The 19933-nt window shown below is 43.7% G+C and overlaps 1 protein-coding gene across 20 annotated transcripts in view; it reads right to left on the bottom strand.

Moving 5' to 3' along the window:
- Positions 1 to 11826: 11826 nt before the first annotated feature.
- The window catches only part of LOC121570187 (baculoviral IAP repeat-containing protein 6-like), a 141888-nt gene continuing 133781 nt past the window's right edge, over positions 11827 to 19933 (bottom strand). For all 20 annotated transcript variants that reach the window (XM_045221664.1, XM_045221675.1, XM_045221690.1 and 17 more), the window contains 2 exons: positions 14327 to 14461; positions 11827 to 13105 (listed from right to left, as the gene is read on the bottom strand). In XM_045221664.1, the coding sequence (XP_045077599.1) occupies positions 12926 to 13105; positions 14327 to 14461 (315 nt within the window). In that variant the 3' untranslated portion in view covers positions 11827 to 12925. The remainder of the gene's footprint in view (positions 13106 to 14326; positions 14462 to 19933) is intronic.

The following is a 19933-nucleotide window of genomic DNA, read 5'->3' as shown; positions in this document are numbered from 1 at the left end:
GGGCTTCAACACAAGAGGATAGAATGACGATCGCTAACTTACAGCTAAACAAAACACGAGGTTAGCTAAGTTAGCAATTTCTCAAACTCTCAAAAATAGCTAAATTCACGACACAGCTTGATTAAATGTATGTACACTCATCATATAATATACATACAAGTTACTATGTGAACTGAAACGTTTTAGTTTTAACAGGTATATCAAGTTTATATCACGCCGAAGTGAACACATACCTCTCTCAGTCGAGTAGAATGCAGACTGAGAAAAGCATGAGACAACTCCGCATATAACCAAACCAACACTCTAGAGGGCGCACTTACACAACTAACTCTCCCAATATCTGTAAACTACACGAAATGTTGAACAATACAATATTTTGGTGAAATCAACTCACAAAATAAAATAAAAAATAGAAAATGAACGGTTGCAAAAATCTGTAATTCTTTGACCTGTTACACTTCATCATCTGGCTGTCCAACGGACAAATTTGAGTTTGGTGGATGCCAGGAGAACGTTACCTGCCCGAATGCATAGTGCCAACTGTAAAATTTGGTGGAGGAGGAATAATGGTCTGGGGCTGTTTTTCATGGTTCGGGCTAGGCCCCTTAGATCCAGTGAAGGGAAGTCTTAACGCTACAGCATAAAATGACATTCTAGACAATTCTGTGCTTCCAACTTTGTGGCAACAGTTTGGGGAAGGCCCTTTCCTGTTTCAGTATGGCAATCCCCCCATGCACAAAGCGAGGTCCATACAGAAATTGCTTGATGAGATCTGTGTGGAAGAACTTGACTGGCCTGCACAGAGCCCTGACCTCAACCCCATCGAACAGCTTTGGAATGAATTGGAACGACGACTGCGAGCCAGGCCTAATTGCCCAACATCAGTGCCCGACCTCACTAATGCTCTTATGGCTGAATGGAAGCAAGTCCCCGCAGCAATGTTGCAACATCAAGTGGAAAGCCTTCCCAGAAGAGTGGAGGCTATTGTAGCAGCAAAGGGGTGACCAACTCCATATTAACGCCCAAGATTTTGGAATGAGATGTTCGAGCAGGTGTCCACATACTTTTGGTCATGTCGTGTATGTACACAGTCTTGTACCCTTAACCTTTTTTAAACTGACTATCGTTTTTGTTGATTAAATCTGACTTTATTAATATAATGAGTAATCCAGAAATGTCACAAGTTAACTGACAAGAGAAAACCTGAGAAAATAGCAACTCTACAGAGCGCAATGACTACAATGAATGGCTAAACGGACACAAAGGGTCAGCAGAGATCCTCCTCCTCCTTACCACTCTATTGTGTATTGTGGCACAGCTGCCTCAAAGGCTGATGTTTAAGAAACTCAGACAATTCTTTCCCATCAGCCAATCAAATTCAAATTGTAAAAGGGCGCTAGCAAGAAGAACCATCTTTAAATCTTTCATGCAGCTAGTTGATCGAAAAGCTAAGCACATGGCATCCAAAAACACTGACTATTTTCATATTATAGGCTACTGGCTAACATATAAAACACTGAAATGGCAACACTATTTCCAAATGATACAGGCTGACATACAGATTAGCTAAACTGATTTGCTGGTTAATTATCTTTACAAAAGAGCAAACAATTAGCTTGCCAGAGAGATAGCTAGCTGCATCTCGGCTGGCTATTTAGGTAATGTTTTTCATCCAACTACATAATGCAGCAAGTATAGCTACTACTGCCACTAACTGCTTATCTTGCTATTTCCTCTGGAGCAATGCGCTAATATAGGAAGCTCTATCTTAGCTAGCTTGCTATCTAACTAACACAATACAGGCTCCTCTCAGGCTAGTCAGTGTACTTAGAGGTTTTAAAGTAACTGTCCAGTGAAAATCACACATTTAATAGTTCATAGTCTGTTAACTCATACCCAAATAATGTTGTTGACTCGTCCTATACTCGTATTTGTGGCCAAAGCATAAATTGGAGAAAAAACATGGCCCTAGCTGAATTCAGGTACTCTCCATGGAGAAATAACAAATATACTCCTACTTTTTTTTGTGACCAACTTTTTATTTCGATTTTTATTTTTTATTTTTCAGAGGGGGGTTACAGGTGAAAAAAACAATCAAATAGATAACCCCGACCCATCCCACCCCTCGGTCCCCATCCACCCGCCCGCATCCGCCCTCCCCACCCAGAAACCATGCCTCCTACCCCTTCCCATCCCACCCAGCAACCGAGGTTGCTTATCAGTCCCCATCCAACCACTCATCCCGAGTCGCCACTTAGATTCCCCCATCCCCCACAACGACCAAAGACGCCCTTCCCGTACCACCCCTTCCCCGTGGGCCTGAATGGAAAGAAAGTAACAAAAGTCCAAATAAAAATATATAATTGGTTTGTACTGTATGTGTGGTTTAACTGTACAGCTTTAGCTGAGATTGTTCTTTACAGATTCAAGTATATTTGTCCAGGCCTCAATTGTTCCTTGAGTAGCACCATTCATTCTCGCTGTTATAACTTCTAATTGTAACTGTATCCACTGGTTAAATGGGAGAGTGAGGTGGTTGCCATCTTAGAGCCCAGCAGTGATCTTTTCTGATTGATTGAGAAATTCAAGGGGCTATCATCGTTAAGTAACATAATAGATGGAAAGCATTGAATATTTAAATTCATGAACTTCAAAATTAATTGTGTAACTTTGCTCCCGAAGCATTTAACTGAAGGGCAAGATTAACGCTCTCCTTCTGTCCCATCAGGAATACTGACATAAGGCTGCAGGGTGTGGTGCTGCGTAGGCATCTCCAGATCAGAGCTGCTGCCCCTGGGATTGGTTCCTGACCATCTAAAAATGTGGCAGGGTCATAACCTTTTACAATAGAGATGACATTCACATGTTGATCTCTCCCATATTTTGTGTGTCCTCGTAGTAGTCTCAGATCATTGTTTTCATATACAGATGAAGGAAAAATAAATGAAACTTTAGACAGTCAAATATTCAGTGGTGATTGTGTGGGAAACTAAAATGGACAGTCAATTACACAATACAGTTAGCTTGAGTATGTTATTCTTTATCCTCTATCCCAGTCCCTAATTGAACCCTAAGCCGTACCCTATATCCCTTTGGAGATATGGGTGGATTTGACATGTAAGTAGTATCATAATGTCTTTATTAATGTCTACCAGTTTCACAAGTGGATAAACAGTACATCAGGAGTCCTATGAGATTGTACGCGATCCATTAGACAATAAGGGGTAGTTTCCCAGACACAGATTAAGCCTAGTCCTGGAATAAAAGCATGTTCAACTGAGAATTTCCATTGACAGTGCTTTTTAGTCCAGGACTAGGCTTAATCAATGTCTGGGAAACCAGCCCTAAGAGTACCCTAAAAACTAAATCTAAACCTTTGGAGCCTATTGCAACCATCGATAGCCACCAGATTATCGCCAGCTGATCTCTCGTTAAACCATCAATACTCGCTAAATTCAACCTCACAGCTGGGCCCGTATCCACAAAGAGTCTCAGGCATCTAGCGGAAGTAAATTCATCCACAAACACAAATATAATTTAGTAGACATCTTATATGACTGCATTCTCGTGAATTTGATAAAATAAACTCATTCAAATGACCAGGGACATGAACACAGAAGTATGATGTAGGAACGTATCACTTGCACAGGGTATTGTGTTAGTTAGATTAAAATATATACAGTTGAAGTCGGAAGTTTACATACACCATAGCCAAATACATTTAATCTCAGTTTTTCACAATTCCTGACATTTAATCCTAGTAAAAATTTCCCTGTTTTAGGTCAGTTAGGATCACCACTTTATTTTAAGAATGTGAAATGTCCGAATAATTGTCACGCCCTGACTCAAGGGACTTGTATTTGTTGAGTCAGGGTGTGTATTTTCTGTGTTGTGTTTGGCTATGTTGATTGTCTGTTAGATTCTAGTCTGGGTAGATCTATGTTGGCCTGTGTGGTTCCCAATCAGAGGCAGCTGTTGCTCGTTGTCTCTGATTGGGGACCATACTTAGGCAGCCTGTTGGCATCAGTTAGTTGTGGGATCTTGTTCCAGTTATGGTATGTTTGTGTGTTACCTTGGACTTCACGTTTCGTTTGTTGTTTTGTCGTGGTGTTTATTCGTTAAATAAACATGTATGCTTATCACGCTGCGCCTTGGTCCTTCTCGTTCGTAAACGATCGTGACAGAAGATCCCACCAAATTAGGACCAAGCAGCGTGTTCAGGAGCAAACGCCGGGAATTAAACAGGAGGTTACTTTAGTAGATGTCCTCCTCGGTTGGGGGAGAATCACGGAGGAAGAGGCCGTCCGTTACCGGAGGGCGATGAATGAGGATGCCCAGGTAGGAGAGGAGAAACGGTGCCGACGACGGAGACCCGAGAGGCAACCCCAATAATTTTTTTTGGGGGGGCACTCGGTGTGGACGACGAGGCAGCAGGAGGCAGCGACAGGGCGATTCTGCAGGGTAGGAGAGGAGGCCACCAGGTTACGGGGGCTATTGGTTCAGAGGGAGCAGGAGTTATTTGGTCAGAGGGAGGAGCTACAGGAGGCTATAAGGGAGAAGGAGAGTGTAGAGGCACGGCGAGAGGAGCTGGTTAGGCAGCAGAAGGAGCGGGGGTTTATAAGGGAACCCAGTCCCGCTCCTCGCACCAAGCAAGTGGTGCGTGTCGCCAGTCCGGTCCGGCCCGTTCCTGATCCCCGCACTAAGCCAGTGGTGCGTGTTCCCAGTACGGCCCGACCCATTCCTGCTTCCCGCACGAGGCCAGTGGTGTGTGTTCCCAGTACGGTCCGGCCTGTTCCTGCTCCCCGCACTAAGCAAGTGGTGCGTGTTCCCAGTACGGCCCGACCCGTTCCTGCTCCCCGCACTAAGCCAGTGGTGCGCGTCGCCAGCCCGGCCCAGCCTGTTCCTGCTCCTCGCACCAAACCTGTGGTGCGCGTCGCCAGCCCGGCCTGGCCTGTTCCTGCTCCTCGCACCAAACCGGTGGTGCGCGTCGCCAGCCCGGCCCGGCCTGTTCCTGCTCCTCGCACCAAACCGGTGATGCGCGTCGCCAGCCCGGCCTGTTCCTGCCCCTCGCACCAAACCGGTGGTGCGCGTCGCCGGCCCGGCCTGTTCCTGCCCCTCGCACCAAACCAGTGGTGCGCGTTGCCAGCCCGGCCCGGCCTGTTCCTGCCCCTCGCACCAAACCAGTGGTGCGCGTCGCCAGCCCGGCCCGGCCTGTTCCTGTCCCTCGCACCAAACCAGTGGTGCGCATCGCCAGCCCGGCACGGCCTGTTCCTGTCCCTCGCACCAAGCCAGTGGTGCGCGTCGCCAGCCCGGCCCGGCCTGTTCCTGTCCCTCGCACCAAGCCAGTGGTGCGCGTCGCCAGCCCGGCCCGGCATGTTCCTGCCCCTCGCACCAAGCCAGTGGTGCGCGTCGCCAGCCCGGCCCGGCCTGTTCCTGTCCCTCGCACCAAGCCAGTGGTGCGCGTCGCCAGCCCGTTCCGGCCTGTTCCTGTCCCTCGCACCAAGCCAGTGGTGCGCGTCGCCAGCCCGGTCCGGCCTGTTCCTGCTCCCCGCACCAAGCCAGTGGTGCGCGTCGTCAGCCCGGTCCGGCCCGTTCCTCCTCCCCGCACCAAGCCAGTGGTGCGTGTGTCCAGTCCGGTACGACCCGTGCCTGTTCCACCAGTGCCTGGTCCGGCACCGGTCAGCTGCTCCACTCCGGAGTCAGAGCAATCCGCTCCACCGGGGTCCAGTCCAGCTCCGGTCAGCAGCTCCACTCCGGAGCCAGAGCAATCCGCTCCACCGGGGTCCGGTCCAGCTCCGGTCAGCTGCTCCACTCCGGAGCCAGAGCAATCCGCTCCACCGGTGCCTGATCCAGCTCCGGTCAGCGGCTCCACTCCGGAGCCAGAGCAGGTCGATCCACCGTCGTCGGGTCCAGCTCCAGTCAGCGGTTCCAGTCCAGACCCAGACGTCAGCCCCTCTCCAGGTTCGGGGTCTCCCACACCAGGGTCCAGACAGGGCTTGGTACGTCATGGGAGGAAGGAGAGGGGAAGCAGCGCGCCGAGGTCCAGACCAGACCAGGGGCGCAACAGGGAGGTGGAGAGTAAGTGGTGGTCACGCCCGGAGCCGGATCCGCCTCCGAGGCGGAATGCCCACCCGGCCCCTACCCTGTTAGGTTTATGTGGTGCGGTCGGAGTCCGCACCTTTGGGGGGGGGGGTACTGTCACGCCCTGACTCAAGGGACTTGTATTTGTTGAGTCAGGGTGTGTATTTTCTGTGTTGTGTTTGGCTATGTTGATTGTCTGTTAGATTCTAGTATGGGTAGATCTATGTTGGCCTGTGTGGTTCCCAATCAGAGGCAGCTGTTGCTCGTTGTCTCTGATTGGGGACCATACTTAGGCAGCCTGTTGGCACCAGTTAGTTGTGGGATCTTGTTCCAGTTATGGTATGTTTGTGTGTTACCTTGGACTTCACGTTTCGTTTGTTGTTTTGTTGTGGTGTTTATTCGTTAAATAAACATGTATGCTTATCACGCTGCGCCTTGGTCCTTCTCGTTCGTAAACGATCGTGACAATAATAGTAGAGAGAATGATTTGATTCAGCTTTTAATTATTTCATCACATTCCCAGTGGGTCAGAAGTTTACATACACTCAATTAGTATTTGGTAGCATTGCCTTTAAATTGTTTAACTTGGGTCAAACGTTTCAGGTAGCCTTCCACAAGCTTCCCACAATAATTTGGGTGAATTTTGGCCCATTCCTCCTGATAGAGCTGGTTTAACTGAGTCAGGTTTGTAGGCCTCCTTGATCGCACACGCTTTTTCAGTTCTGCCCACACATTTTCTATAGGGTTGAGGTCAGGGCTTTGTGATGGCCACTCCAATACCTTGACTTTGTTGTCCTTAAGCCATTTTGCCACAACTTTGGAAGTATGCTTGGGGTCATTGTCCATTTGGAAGACCCATTTGCGACCAAGCGTTGTTCCAAGATGTTGCTTCAATATATCCACATCATTTTCCTTCCTCATGATGCCATCTATTTTGTGAAGTGCACCAGTCCCACCTGCAGCAAAGCAATCCCACAGCATGATGCTGCCACCCCCGTGCTTCACGGTTAGGATGGTGTTCTTCGGCTTGCAAGCGTCCCCCTTTTTCCTCCAAACATAACGACGGTCATTATGGCCAAACAGTTCTATTTTTGTTTCATCAGACCAGAGGACATTTCTCCAAAAAGTATGATCTTTGTCCCCATGTGCAGTTGCAAACCGTAGTCTGGCTTTTTTATGCCAGTTTTGGAGCAGTGGCTTCTTACTTGCTGAGCGGCCTTTCAGGTTATGTCGATATAGGACTCGTTTTACTGTGGATATAGATACTTTTGTACCTGTTTCCTCCAGCATCATCACAAGGTCCTTTGCTGTTATTCTGGGATTGATTTGCACTTTTCGCACCAAAGTACGTTAATCTCTAGGAGACAGAACGTGTCTCCTTCCTGAGCGGTTTATACTTGCATACTATTGTTTGTACAGATGAACGTGGTACCTTCAGGTGTTTGGAAATTGCTCCCAAGGATGAACCAGACTTGTGGAGGTCAATTTTTTTTTCTTGGCTTATTTCTTTTGATTTTCCCATGATGTCAAGCAAAGAGGCACTGAGTTTGAAGGTAGGCATTGAAATACATCCACAGGTACACCTCCAATTGACTAAAATGATGTCAATTAGCCTATCAGAAGCTTCTAAAGTCATGACATCATTTTCTGGAATTTTCCAAGCTGTTTAAAAGGCACAGTCAACTTGGTGTATGTAAACTTCTGACCCACTGGAATTGTGATACAGTGAATTATAAGTGAAATAATCTGTCTGTAAACAATTGTTGGAAAAATGACTTGTCATGCACAAAGTAGATGTCCTAACCGACTTGCCAAAACTATAGTTTGTTAACAAGACATTTGTGGAGTGGTTGAAAAATGAGTTTTAATGACTCCAACCTAAGTGTATGTAAACTTCCGACTTCAACTGTATCTATCTAACCAGCTAGCTAAAATATAGCTTGCTATATTAGCTTATTGCTCCAGAGAAAATAGTTAGCTAAGCAGCTAGTAGCAGTAGTAGCTGTTCTTGCTGCATTATGTAGAAAAGATGAAAAACATTACCTAAATAGCCAGTCGAGATGCAGCTAGCTAGCCAGCTATCTGGCAAGCCAAGTAAGCTCCTTTGAAAAGATAACTAACCAGCAAAGCAGTTTAGCTAATCTGTATGTCAGCCTGTATCATTTGGAAATAGTCATGCCATTCCAGTAGCCTATAATATGAAAATAGTCAGTGTTTTTGGATGCCATGTGCTTACCTTTTCGATCAGCTAGCTAAGTGAAAGATTTCAAAATGGTTCTTCTTGCTAGCGCCCGTTTGCAATTTGAATTTGATTGGCTGATAGGAAAGAATGGGCTGAGTTGCTTAAACATCAGCTTGTGAGGCAGCAGTGCTGCAAATATCAGCCTGTGAGGCAGCAGTTCCTCACAGGCAACGCCCAAGGCACCTGAGTCACTTGTGCGCTTTGCACATGGACCATGGTTATTTTCCCTTTTTTGTCTGCGATCTGGCTACTGTAAATGTGTTTGTGAAATGTAATCTTATTTTTAATTGAGTAGAGCCCAGACGCCAGATAATCACTGGTCAAACCCAAAATGATATAATGTATATGGAAGGAACTGTCCCAAGCTGAAACTGGCATCTCTGTATCTGTTTTATTTCAAGGTTGAGTTGTTGGAAGACTAATGGTAATGAAAATGCATTTCTTTTTTATATAATATTTTTTAACAACATAACTACTCAGGTGACTATATGGGTTGTGTTGTGTCATGACGCTTTGAGCATTTGACTTAATACCTTTCTGGCAATCTGTCATCTCACTGTAGGATCCTAGGGGGAATTGGAAGGTTCTCCTTTTTATAAAAATCAGTTGGGTGATTTATCTTGATCATGCTAAGTGGCTCCCAGAGGGAGTTAGTGTTAGTGTGTGTGTGTGTGTGTGTGTGTGCGTGCGTGCAGAAGGAACGTTTCAGGTAAGAGGCATATGAGTTACAGGAATTGACCAGAAGCATGCAGGTGAGGCACTGCCTATCCCCACCAAAACCTGTAGTACTGTGCCTCAAATGGGAGCAAGAGCAGGGATTGTACTTGACATAGGTTAATTACCCTACATTATTGTTTGCTCTTCCATGGGATGAGACCAGTAGTGATGTAGTGATGAACATGACACCACAACATCACCACTAATGAACAATTATCATGAAAGGACTACTACACTCATAGCCTTTACGTGTGCAGAGCTTCTAACACAACATATTTCCTTGAGCAGGGCAGTAAGTCACATTGACTCTTAATGAAAATGATCCCATGGCTGGCTGACCTTTTCTTCTCCACTGTCAGTGGTTTACTCCAGTGAGAGTCTAGTACCGTACGCTGCTCCTGGAGATAAAGCCAGTGAGTAAGCCTACTGTTTGACATGAGACAAAAACAACATCAAAATGATTCAGAGCGCCAGCAGCAGCATGGTGCATTGATAGAGCTCTCGGCTGTTTTTCTCAAAGCACAGGAGGCTCTAGTCTGTTTAAGGTTTGTTTTCTCCACCACTCGTTGTCTCTCCCCATCTCCCCCTTCCTCCTATTTGTGCATTACATTTAAGAGAAGTGTGCTTGAGCACGTTATGGAATTCTTCACAGGCTCTTTGGAGTGGCTTTGAGGTACGGAAGACCACGGTGAATAGGGCTGTGATTTACCTTTCCAGAGGCATGCTTCCAATTTAAAGAGCTGTCAAGGACACGCTACTATTCAACTGATGAGAGCTAATTTTCAAGACTTTGTTTCAGGGGAAACAAACAAAAGATTTGCTGACACCTGAAGTGCGCAGATGCTGTTTGAAGCTCAGGCTACCAAACCATACATCCAAAGCTCCAACACACACACCGTTCTCACATTGATTGCCAGAGCAGTGTGAAGAGAAATCATTAAAAAAATCCCCAGATACCCCTGTGTTTTTTACTGCTCCATAAATGTATACAAAGGAGGGCGTGTTCGTGCTCGGGGAGATAAGGGAGATGTTGACTTTCATTGTTGCAGTCTGAATTATGACTGTTTGGAAGCATATTGTAGATTGTTCTTCTACTCTTGGAGAGGCCATGAAACATTACCTCATCAGTCCTGCAGGAAAGGGCTGAGCTGGGCTCTTTCAAAACAGAGTACCTTTCCTTGAAAGCAAGTCTGTGCACACTGGCAGATAGCTAGCAAGTTTGCCTGGCCAAGGTTAACTGATACCAAACCACACCACAAAATAAGTTTGAAGTATGGAAAAATGTATGATGAAAACCAGTGCCCTAGAAACAATTGTACATTCATTCAATTATCAAAACATTTGGGAAAAGGTAATATATTGCAATAAGGGGTTCACGTGTGCAGAAATTTGAGACAAAAACAAACTGCATCAAACTCACCATTCAGGTGTTTGATTTGGTTCAGATTCCCAACAGTTCATTCAAACCCTGCTGTATGTACTTAGTAGCCCATAGGAGTATGTCACATACCATGTTGTGAGACTCTCCATGCGGTGCTTTACACTCAAAAACAATTTCCAGTAGCCATTTCTCCCTCTACTTCACTGTGAGGTTTAAAACATACCCTGCATAATCCCTGTGTATCCAAGTACAACAGTTTCGTCAGTCATTCCCGAAAGCAGAGCTCATTCTGGGAAAGAGATAACAGGAAAGGAAAAGGTTTCTCAATGTTGCGCAGTCTTCATATAGAACTGTGGAGATGTATTAAATATATTTGCTTAGGAGACAACTAGCACAACATACAGCCAGCCATGATTCACACTGAATCAAGCTGGATGTTGACTTTGGTTATTACATTTTGTTCTGATAGTAAAACGGAAAAGCCAATATATAAGCAGTGGTGTAAAGTACTTAAGTAAAAATACTTTAAAGTACTACTTAAGTCGTTTTCTGGGGTATCTGTACTTTACACTATTTTTTTTGACAACTTTTACTCCACTACATTCCTAAAGAAAATAATATAACTTTTTTCTCCATACATTTTCCCTGACACCAAAAAGTACTTGTTACATTTTGAATGCTTAGCGGGAGAGAAAAATTGTCCAATTCCCACACTTATCAAGAGAACATGCCTGGTCATCCCTACTGCCTCTGATCTGGCGAAGTCACTAAACACAAATGCTTAGTTTGTAAATGTGTGAATGTTGGAGCATGACTCTGACAATCCGTAAATAAATAAACTAGAAAATCGTGCCTTCTGGTTTGTTTAATATAAGGAATTTTAAATGATTTATACTTTTACTTTTGATACTCAAGTATATTTTAGCAATTACATTTACTTGTGATACTTATTTCGATTTAAAACCAAATACTTTTGACTTTTACTCAAGTAGTATTTTACTGGGTGACTTTCACTTTAGTCATTTCTTAGGAAGGTATCTTTACTTTTACTCAAGTATGACAATTGGGTACTTTTTCCACCACTTATCTTATGGTAAGGAGGTGAGGAAGGCTCGAACCTCAGAGGACTGACAACTGTGGAAGGCCAAACTAGCAATGGAAACAATCTGCAACCCCAAAACTGCACCAGCAATGACAAAAGTATATCTAAATATGTTACTCATATACAGTAGATGGCCTGTTTCCCTGCACTGGCAAAAAGCACTGGGCCACATGTGACTTTACAGTAGCAGCTCATGCTCCCATGTGGATTGGTACCATGTTTTCCTTTATATATATTTTTTAGACAAGATATTCAAGTCCAAGTTTTGTTCAAAAATGCAGAAAGAACCATTCGCACAATCAATAGAGATGTTCAAGCTCCATTTAATGTCCTACCAAAAGGAGTATGTGACGGAACCGGGATTGAGTAAAATAGAAAGTGCTTTTTCTTTTACTGGAATCAACATAAAACAGATGAAGGGATTTTTGCCAAACAGTGGAATGATCAATGTGTAGAAATGTCAAATAATCAGTGAATTAACGCTTTCAAAGTATTTGGTGGTATGATGTCAATGTAGATAAAAGGCACATGGCAGCTTTGTATCTTATGAGGATTGTTTAACACACACAATCACATACATGCAGAAGCGTTCACATACATATCCCGAGCACATCTTACATACACTCATCTACACAATCAGATCAGTGTATATATCCGGGCAAAGTAAAACAGGTTGCATTTATTAAACTTGCATTGAGAATTAGTGAGAGGCAAAAAAAAGTGTGCATTTTTTTTAACAGCCTGTAAAAAGGGTAAGTAATCATAGCAATTAAGAATGTCCATTTCAGCCTTTATTGAAGTTTACAGGATCCTGTAGAAATCAAATAAGCGGTGTCAATGGGCAACCAGAAGATTTCTCAAATTCAGGAAAGTGTATGTGTTCTTTTCTTTTAAATAGTATCCTTAAAGAATGACCAATATATTCTTGGTTACAACTGTCCTTGCGCTAACAGTCAAAAAAATTGAAATTAACATTCAGTAAACATTCTCTAAAGGTAGGCTAGTTCCCTTATATATTCTGTGATTTCCTCTGTCATTATGTATACATAAACAAGTTTAATAACATACCAATCAGTGGTTATTTCACAATTGAAAAAAAAAGCACAAAAAGTTTACACTTTTACAGGTAAATAAAAGATAATTTGTTTGTCGACTGTTTCCTTAAGGGCAAAGCATAGTTCGGAGTTTTGTCTTATTTTTGTTGGTTTGTATGCGGTTTCATTCTCATCTTGTTTTTTGTCCTATTTTTTCAGCTATTACATAATTAGATTCTTACATACAAATATTGACAAAATGGTGGCTTGTGCTTCGAAGCCTTCAAAGTCTATTTAATAACAATAGTAATAGTCGTGAGGAGGAGTAGCCGCGGCTAAGGGTGGAGGGGTGCAGGGAAGAGCAGGACTCATAGCGGTCCCTCACTGCAGGGGCCGTCTTGGCTGCCGCTTGGCTTCTCCGCATCCTGATTGGGCAGCTCTTTGACCATGAGGGCTGCACTCTTCTCTGAGAACTCCTCCCCATCAGGCTCCAGGCCCTCGGGGCAGGGCAGCTTCAGCAGCTCCTCTCGTAGCTGGGCCGTGTGCCTCTGGATGGGGGAGAGGGACAGAGGACAGGGTTACCACAGGGCTCAGTTCAGAGCTACTATTTGCTGTGAGGAGGGGGCAAGTACAAACATGGGCTCTTACGAGGAAACAGATTTATACTCTTCCCAACAATTATGACAAGGCCTGTGAACTCTAAATGCTCTTCCAAACCAATGCTAATTTCAAGCCCATCATTTAAAAATGTACTATGCAGAAATCACTCCACCATTTCCTGGTTGCTAAAATTCTAATTGTTCGCCTAATTTCAGTTTATGTGACAAAACAAGCAAGTATAGTGTAGAGAATCATTGTACCATCTAAACCGCTACAAAATATATTTTCCATAACCAAAAATATTGTATTTTCAGCTGGTGTACAAAACCGAAAGTAAAAGACGCAAAAACAAAAACTAAAAAAACGGGAAGCATAGAAATAGCGCACATAGAACAGATCTACAGCTTCTTACACTTGCTTTCAAAGAGAATGACAGACCTAGAACTCACGTGTGAATTTTGTCAGGTCGCCCAAAAAGTTACATATTGCAGCTTTAAGTTTGTCCAAAATACTAATGAGCTCACAATCCATTCCAGTTGCCTTCTCAGTGCATGTCTATGACGAGAGCATACAGTAAACCAATGAAAAATGACCACTTCCCGTACTTTACCTTAAATGTTTTACCAAAAAAACAAACAGAAAAAGAGAATGTGCACTAAAACAAACCCATCATTTCAGAACCTGAACCTGTTTGCTGGAGCAAGAGGAAAAACCATGAAGGTAATGCGCCTACACAGACCTCTGTAGCCCTGATTTTAAAAAAAGCACTGGGTGCTGCCACAGCACTGTGAGCGGCTTGCTGCGGCCCCTCCGTTTTTCTCAGGGTGTCGAGGAGATTAATTGCACTGGGTATTAATTGTGGTTATTAAAAGCCAGAGGAAGGGAGCCTGGCTGCCAGTGAGCTTAGGGAAGTAGGACGCAGGCCCCTTATCTGTTCCTCTATGGCCGCCTCGAGACTGTCAAAGGGAAGCCGGCTGGGGCATGAATCAAGCCTGTCCACCATGCATGTCACTCTCCTCCTGAGCAACCAATTCAGACTTCATTAACACAAACCAGGACTGTGTGTGTATAAATGTAAGTGAAAGGGGGATGGGGTGTTCATTTCTGTGGCGAAGGACAAAATGTTGATACAATGCGAGGTCTCCTGTAGCTGAATAGTGTTTGTTTACCTTCAATGCAGCAGCATGATGGGACATGGTGCGACCCACTCTCTTGTCACTGCTGTACTGCTGGATGTCTGCGATCCACTCTTCACACTGTGCCATGACTTCTACCCGCTTCAGGTAGAAGTGCTTGTGGATCACCTGGGGATTACAATATAGCCATGAGACTCAGATACAACATGCAACACGTATACCTGCAGGTCATCATTATTGAAACTCCTCTCTGGTTTATAGCCATTTAGTAGGCCCAGGAGTTTTTCCTGTCTGTATGACCTGCACAGGAAAAACTCTGGGCCCTAGTTAGAATGCTTGAAATATGCTGATAAATGTAAACGTTGCTTCCATGACACACTGGATAAGGAAAATGACCGTAATGAAAATATAATTCAGCACGGACCTTGCCCCAACTCTTCTCCCTACCCACTTGGTAAGATTATGAAGCTGAAAAAGCAGGATGTTGTGAAGAAAAGCATAACCTCTGAAAGTTCTCCTCTGCAGCAGGAAGCAGCAAGAGAACTGCTCGTTTCACTATGACTGGGAAGGGAGTTGGATCTCTGCAGGCAGGCTGCTTTGAAGTGGAGCGTTAACAAATAGAAGCGCCATCTCTCCACTGAAAAAACGTTTTGGAGAAGTGCTATGATGTCTCCCTTGACTTAGTTATCTAGGTCTGCACAGAGCCTGAGATGCTGGGTATGTATAGGAACTTTACGCCAAATGGATTGATAAGCAGAGTGATTTTTGTTCGGATCCCCATTAGCTGTTGAAGAATACAAAACATAGGGTTCTGTATTTTGTCATGTTCTAATGAACAAGAACAGCAACACAAATTTTAACTAAGAACACAAAATATAACATTTTTAAATAATAAAAATTAGAAAATAAAGCGTCTCCCAGTCTCTGTTCTGGACTTGGGGACTGTGAAGAGACCCCTGATTGGGTGTCTTGTAGGGTTTGTTTGTTTTTGAGCTGTGTTTTAAACTTGCTCAACAGACAATTCGGTACTTTCAGCATGTCAATACTTCTTAGAAAGACCAGCAGTGATGCAGTAAATGTCTCCTCCATTCTGAACCAGGAGAGACTGCCATGCATGTTATTGACATTGGCCCTCCGTGTACATTTGAGGGCCAGACGTGCTGCTCTGTTCTGGGCCAGCTGCAGCTTTTCTAGGTTATTTTTTTCCGCACCTGACCATACAACTGGGCAATAGCCAAGACGCAACAAAACCAGAGCTTGCAGGACTTGTTTGGTTGCATGTGATGTTAAAAAGCAGCGCATCTCTTCATCACAGACAGACCTCTCCCCATCTTTACAGCAACGGAATCAATATGCTTTGACCATGTAATTCTACAATCTAATAGTGCTGAGTGATTACCAAAATGGTTACTTTTCAGTTTTTAAACAACTAATTGGTCAAATTATTTGAATTCCATATTACCTTTTGTAAACTCAATGCGCACATTGCACAGTTTCTCTAGAGATAAATCAGATCAAGCCCAAACCGTGCGATGTAGTAGGGAGGTGCAGTTTCCAACAGGCCAATATTCTACATAGTTTAGCACAGAAAACATGGTAATTAGAGTGAGGGAAAAAAGTATTTGATCCCCTGCTGATTTTGTACGTTTGCCCACTGACAAAGACATGATCAGTCTATAATTTTAATGGTAGGTTTATTTGAACAGTGAGAGACAGAATAACAACAACAAAATCCAGAAAAACGCATGTCAAAAATGTTATGAATTGATTTGCATTTTAATGTGGGAAATAAGTATTTGACCCCTCTGCAAAACATGACTTAGTACTTGGTGGCAAAACCCTTGTTGGCAATCACAGAGGTCAGACGTTTCTTGTAGTTGGCCACCAGGTTTGCACACATCTCAGGAGGGATTTTGTCCCACTCCTCTTTGCAGATCTTCTCCAAGTCATTAAGGTTTCGAGGCTGAAGTTTGGCAACTCGAACCTTCAGCTCCCTCCACAGATTTTCTATGGGATTAAGGTATGGAGACTGGCTAGGCTAGGCCACTCCAGGACCTTAATGTGCTTCTTCTTGAGCCACTCCTTTGTTGCCTTGGCCGTGTGTTTTGGGTCATTGTCATGCTGGAATACCCATCCACGACCCATTTTCAATGCCCTGGCTGAGGGAAGGAGGTTCTCACCCAAGATTTGACGGTACATGGCCCTGTCCATTGTCCCTTTGATGCGGTGAAGTTGTCCTGTCCCCTTAGCAGAAAAACACCCCCAAAGCATAATGTTTCCATCTCCATGTTTGACGGTGGGGATGGTGTTCTTGGGGTCATAGGCAGCATTCCTCCTCCTCCAAACACGGCGAGTTGAGTTGATGCCAAAGAGCTCAATTTTGGTCTCATCTGACCACAACACTTTCACCCAGTTCTCCTCTGAATCATTCAGATGTTCATTGGCAAACTTCAGACGGCCCTGTATATGTGCTTTCTTGAGCAGGGGGACCTTGCGGGCGCTGCAGGATTTCAGTCCTTCACGGCGTAGTGTGTTACCAATTGTTTTCTTGGTGACTATGGTCCCAGCTGCCTTGAGATCATTGACAAGATCCTCCCGTGTAGTTCTGGGCTGATTCCTCCACCGTTCTCATGATCATTGCAACTCCACGAGGTGAGATCTTGCATGGAGCCCCAGGCCGAGGGAGATTGACAGTTCTTTTGTGTTTCTTCCATTTGCGAATAATCGCACCAACTGTTGTCACCTTCTCACCAAGCTGCTTGGCGATGGTCTTGTAGCCCATTCCAGCCTTGTGTAGGTCTGCAATCTTGTCCCTGACATCCTTGGAGAGCTCTTTGGTCTTGGCCATGGTGGAGAGTTTGGAATCTGATTGATTGATTGCTTCTGTGGACAGGTGTCTTTTATACAGGTAACAAACTGAGATTAGGAGCACTCCCTTTAAGAGTGTGCTCCTAATCTCAGCTCGTTACCTGTATAAAAGACACCTGGGAGCCAGAAATCTTTCTGATTGAGAGGGGGTCAAATACTTATTTCCCTCACTAAAATGCAAATCAATTTATAACATTTTTGACATGCGTTTTTCTGGATTTTTTTGTTGTTATTCTGTCTTTCACTGTTCAAATAAACCTACCATTAAAATTATAGACTGATCATTTCTTTGTCAGTGGGCAAATGTACAAAATCAGCAGGGGATCAAATACTTTTTTCCCTCACTGTACCTACAATGACCATAATCCATTGCGTGCCTACTGGTCTGGTCTGTATGGTTCTTTCACGCCTGCTACGTTAGGTTAGTGTGTGCAACCACAGAGAGCAAGATACGAATGGCATCAAGCTGGAGAACAGCAATTGCTTCGCAAGGTCTCTACCTGAAAATTGATTGATAGTTGGTATTTAGCAGTCATAAAAGTATGCCTTATTTACTTTGAAGAACTACTAAAATAGTGATTTTGTCAGACAGCATAGGCAGCAGCTCTATAGAGATGACTTGGAATGAAATAATAAACTAATCTAATATACACAACTGAAATAAGTAATGTGAATAAATGATGGTTAATAAGTGATAAGCAGTAATGGGCAGTCACTAACATCATGGGACTTTTATTCATTGTTTTATTCTGTGTTTTAGCATTCAACCCACATACTGCAGTTAATGTTTTTTTTATTTTTTATATTGAAACCGAAAACCCTGATTATCCAGAAACCTGGGTAAAGGGGTAAATTAGTCCTTTCAAAAGAAAGCGTGACTGGCATGACTATTTGTTACGCCCGCTAAAGAAATGAGCCACCAAACCACAAATGCAAGAAGAAAACCTGAGGGGTTGAATTGGCTCTCCACTGAGACCAAGATTAGATAGACTAGATGTAGCCTAGTACTATAAACTGTGTGGCGATCTAGATAGTCCTAATGATTGGGAAGCAGCTCTGTATTTGAATGGAGCAGCCTTGACTGGCAACCTGCTTTCTCAGTCAAGTCTCTCACTCTCCACACTGTGCGTCTGAGTGTTTATCACCGGGTCTCTCTGACGTCACAGCAGGGCTGTGCTCCAGTCAGCCACTTCAGCCTGGCTGTCACTACATCCCCCTTCCCATCACTACACCCCTGCAAGGTTTTTTTTGTTTGTTTTTTTACCTGATCACGTTAGTTTTTGGTTCATAATTAGCTTTTACATTTTGTATTATCATTATTTATTCAAACAGTAATGTGCAATTGACCAAAAATAAACAAACTTTCTGAAGAGGTAACAACGGCACAGGAATGCCCATCTGTGCAGTGTGCGTAGGGCTTATATGTCTACCACTTTGTGTAGCCGTTAGCGATGCTAGATGGAAAGGCAATTAAAAGGAAACAAAGTAGCCTATGCCTACCTGGCAGAATCAGGATTATTTGCATCAATCCAGAGGCCATTCGTTTTGAAAACATCATCACAAGTCTGCTACAGATAGACAGCGCGTCCATAAGCTAAGGTTCCGCTAAAGTACATTTAATTTCCAAAATTATATAGCCTAATTACCCTACTCCTGTCTATACAGAAATAAATAAAACCATTCTAAATAGGCTACTACACCAGACACCATGATTTGGCCACAGAGGATCATTAGCTTCTTTTTGAAAAGTTTGAAATCGCATTGCCTGCAGTCGGAAGGGCCCGCAATTTGGGCAGTGTGTACGCAAATACCACAGATAATTGTTGAGTTGCAACTGTCAGTGAAAAGTAGGAGGCTCCCAGCCAGGCAAATCACAATATTTAATTAGTTTGGAAAGCAAAATGGTTATTGCTGTAAAGACAAAAATACTAAAGTCTTTCATAGTTATCAAAATGCTCAACTTAATTGATTGAACAGTATAGCCCATTTTATTGGCACCAGCGGAGAGCATCGGCCATATCCCAGTGCGTGCGCATATTCACTATCATTGTTGGGTTAGTGCCACTTGAAAGTTAATTTCCTCCTCCAGGTTAGATGGATGTCATATTGTAGGCTTTTTGTGTCTCCCCTTCTCGTAGACCTATTACTGTACATGGATCAGACACCGTCATTTTTATTGCTCCGTCAGTGTCAGCAGAGTAGGCTACCCTGTAAGTTGTCATATTCAAAAATATTCTGCCAATGTCTCCAGTCATATAAAGTGTAGTAGAATTGCATGAACTGTATTTATAAAAGGCCAAGAAACACATCTGATATACTGTAGCCTATAGCCTAGGCCTACTCTACATGCGCTCAGCCATGCATTGAACAGTCTTTTTTTGCGAACAGTGATTGAGTTATATTATTAGCCTAAATTATGACCATCCAATCTACTCCTCACATTAGGAATAATAGGCTTCTTACATAAGTCTGCAAATGCGATAATGCATGGAATGCTTTATTATAAAGGTGCATTTATTATAATGGTGAAAGTTAGCTTCCCCAAACGTGAACCTCACACGCCGCTTATGGCTACAGAAACACTGCTAGCCAAGCAGTCTGGCTGGTGTGCACCTGAATTAAACTAACTACAAAAATATATACATTTCTCAGATTTCTCCCCAGACCTCAAATATTGTTCCCCTGATGTGGTTTAAGCATTGTTGTGGACTTAGAACATCCAATGTTGTTTTTCACCAAAATAAAGTGTGATTTGGGAGCGAAAACATCAGT

Source organism: Coregonus clupeaformis, chromosome 1 (genome assembly GCF_020615455.1).
Source record: "Coregonus clupeaformis isolate EN_2021a chromosome 1, ASM2061545v1, whole genome shotgun sequence".
NCBI classification, from domain to species: Eukaryota; Metazoa; Chordata; class Actinopteri; order Salmoniformes; family Salmonidae; genus Coregonus; species Coregonus clupeaformis.
Note: the sequence above shows the minus strand (reverse complement) of the source record. Positions and strands in the feature narration are given on the sequence as shown.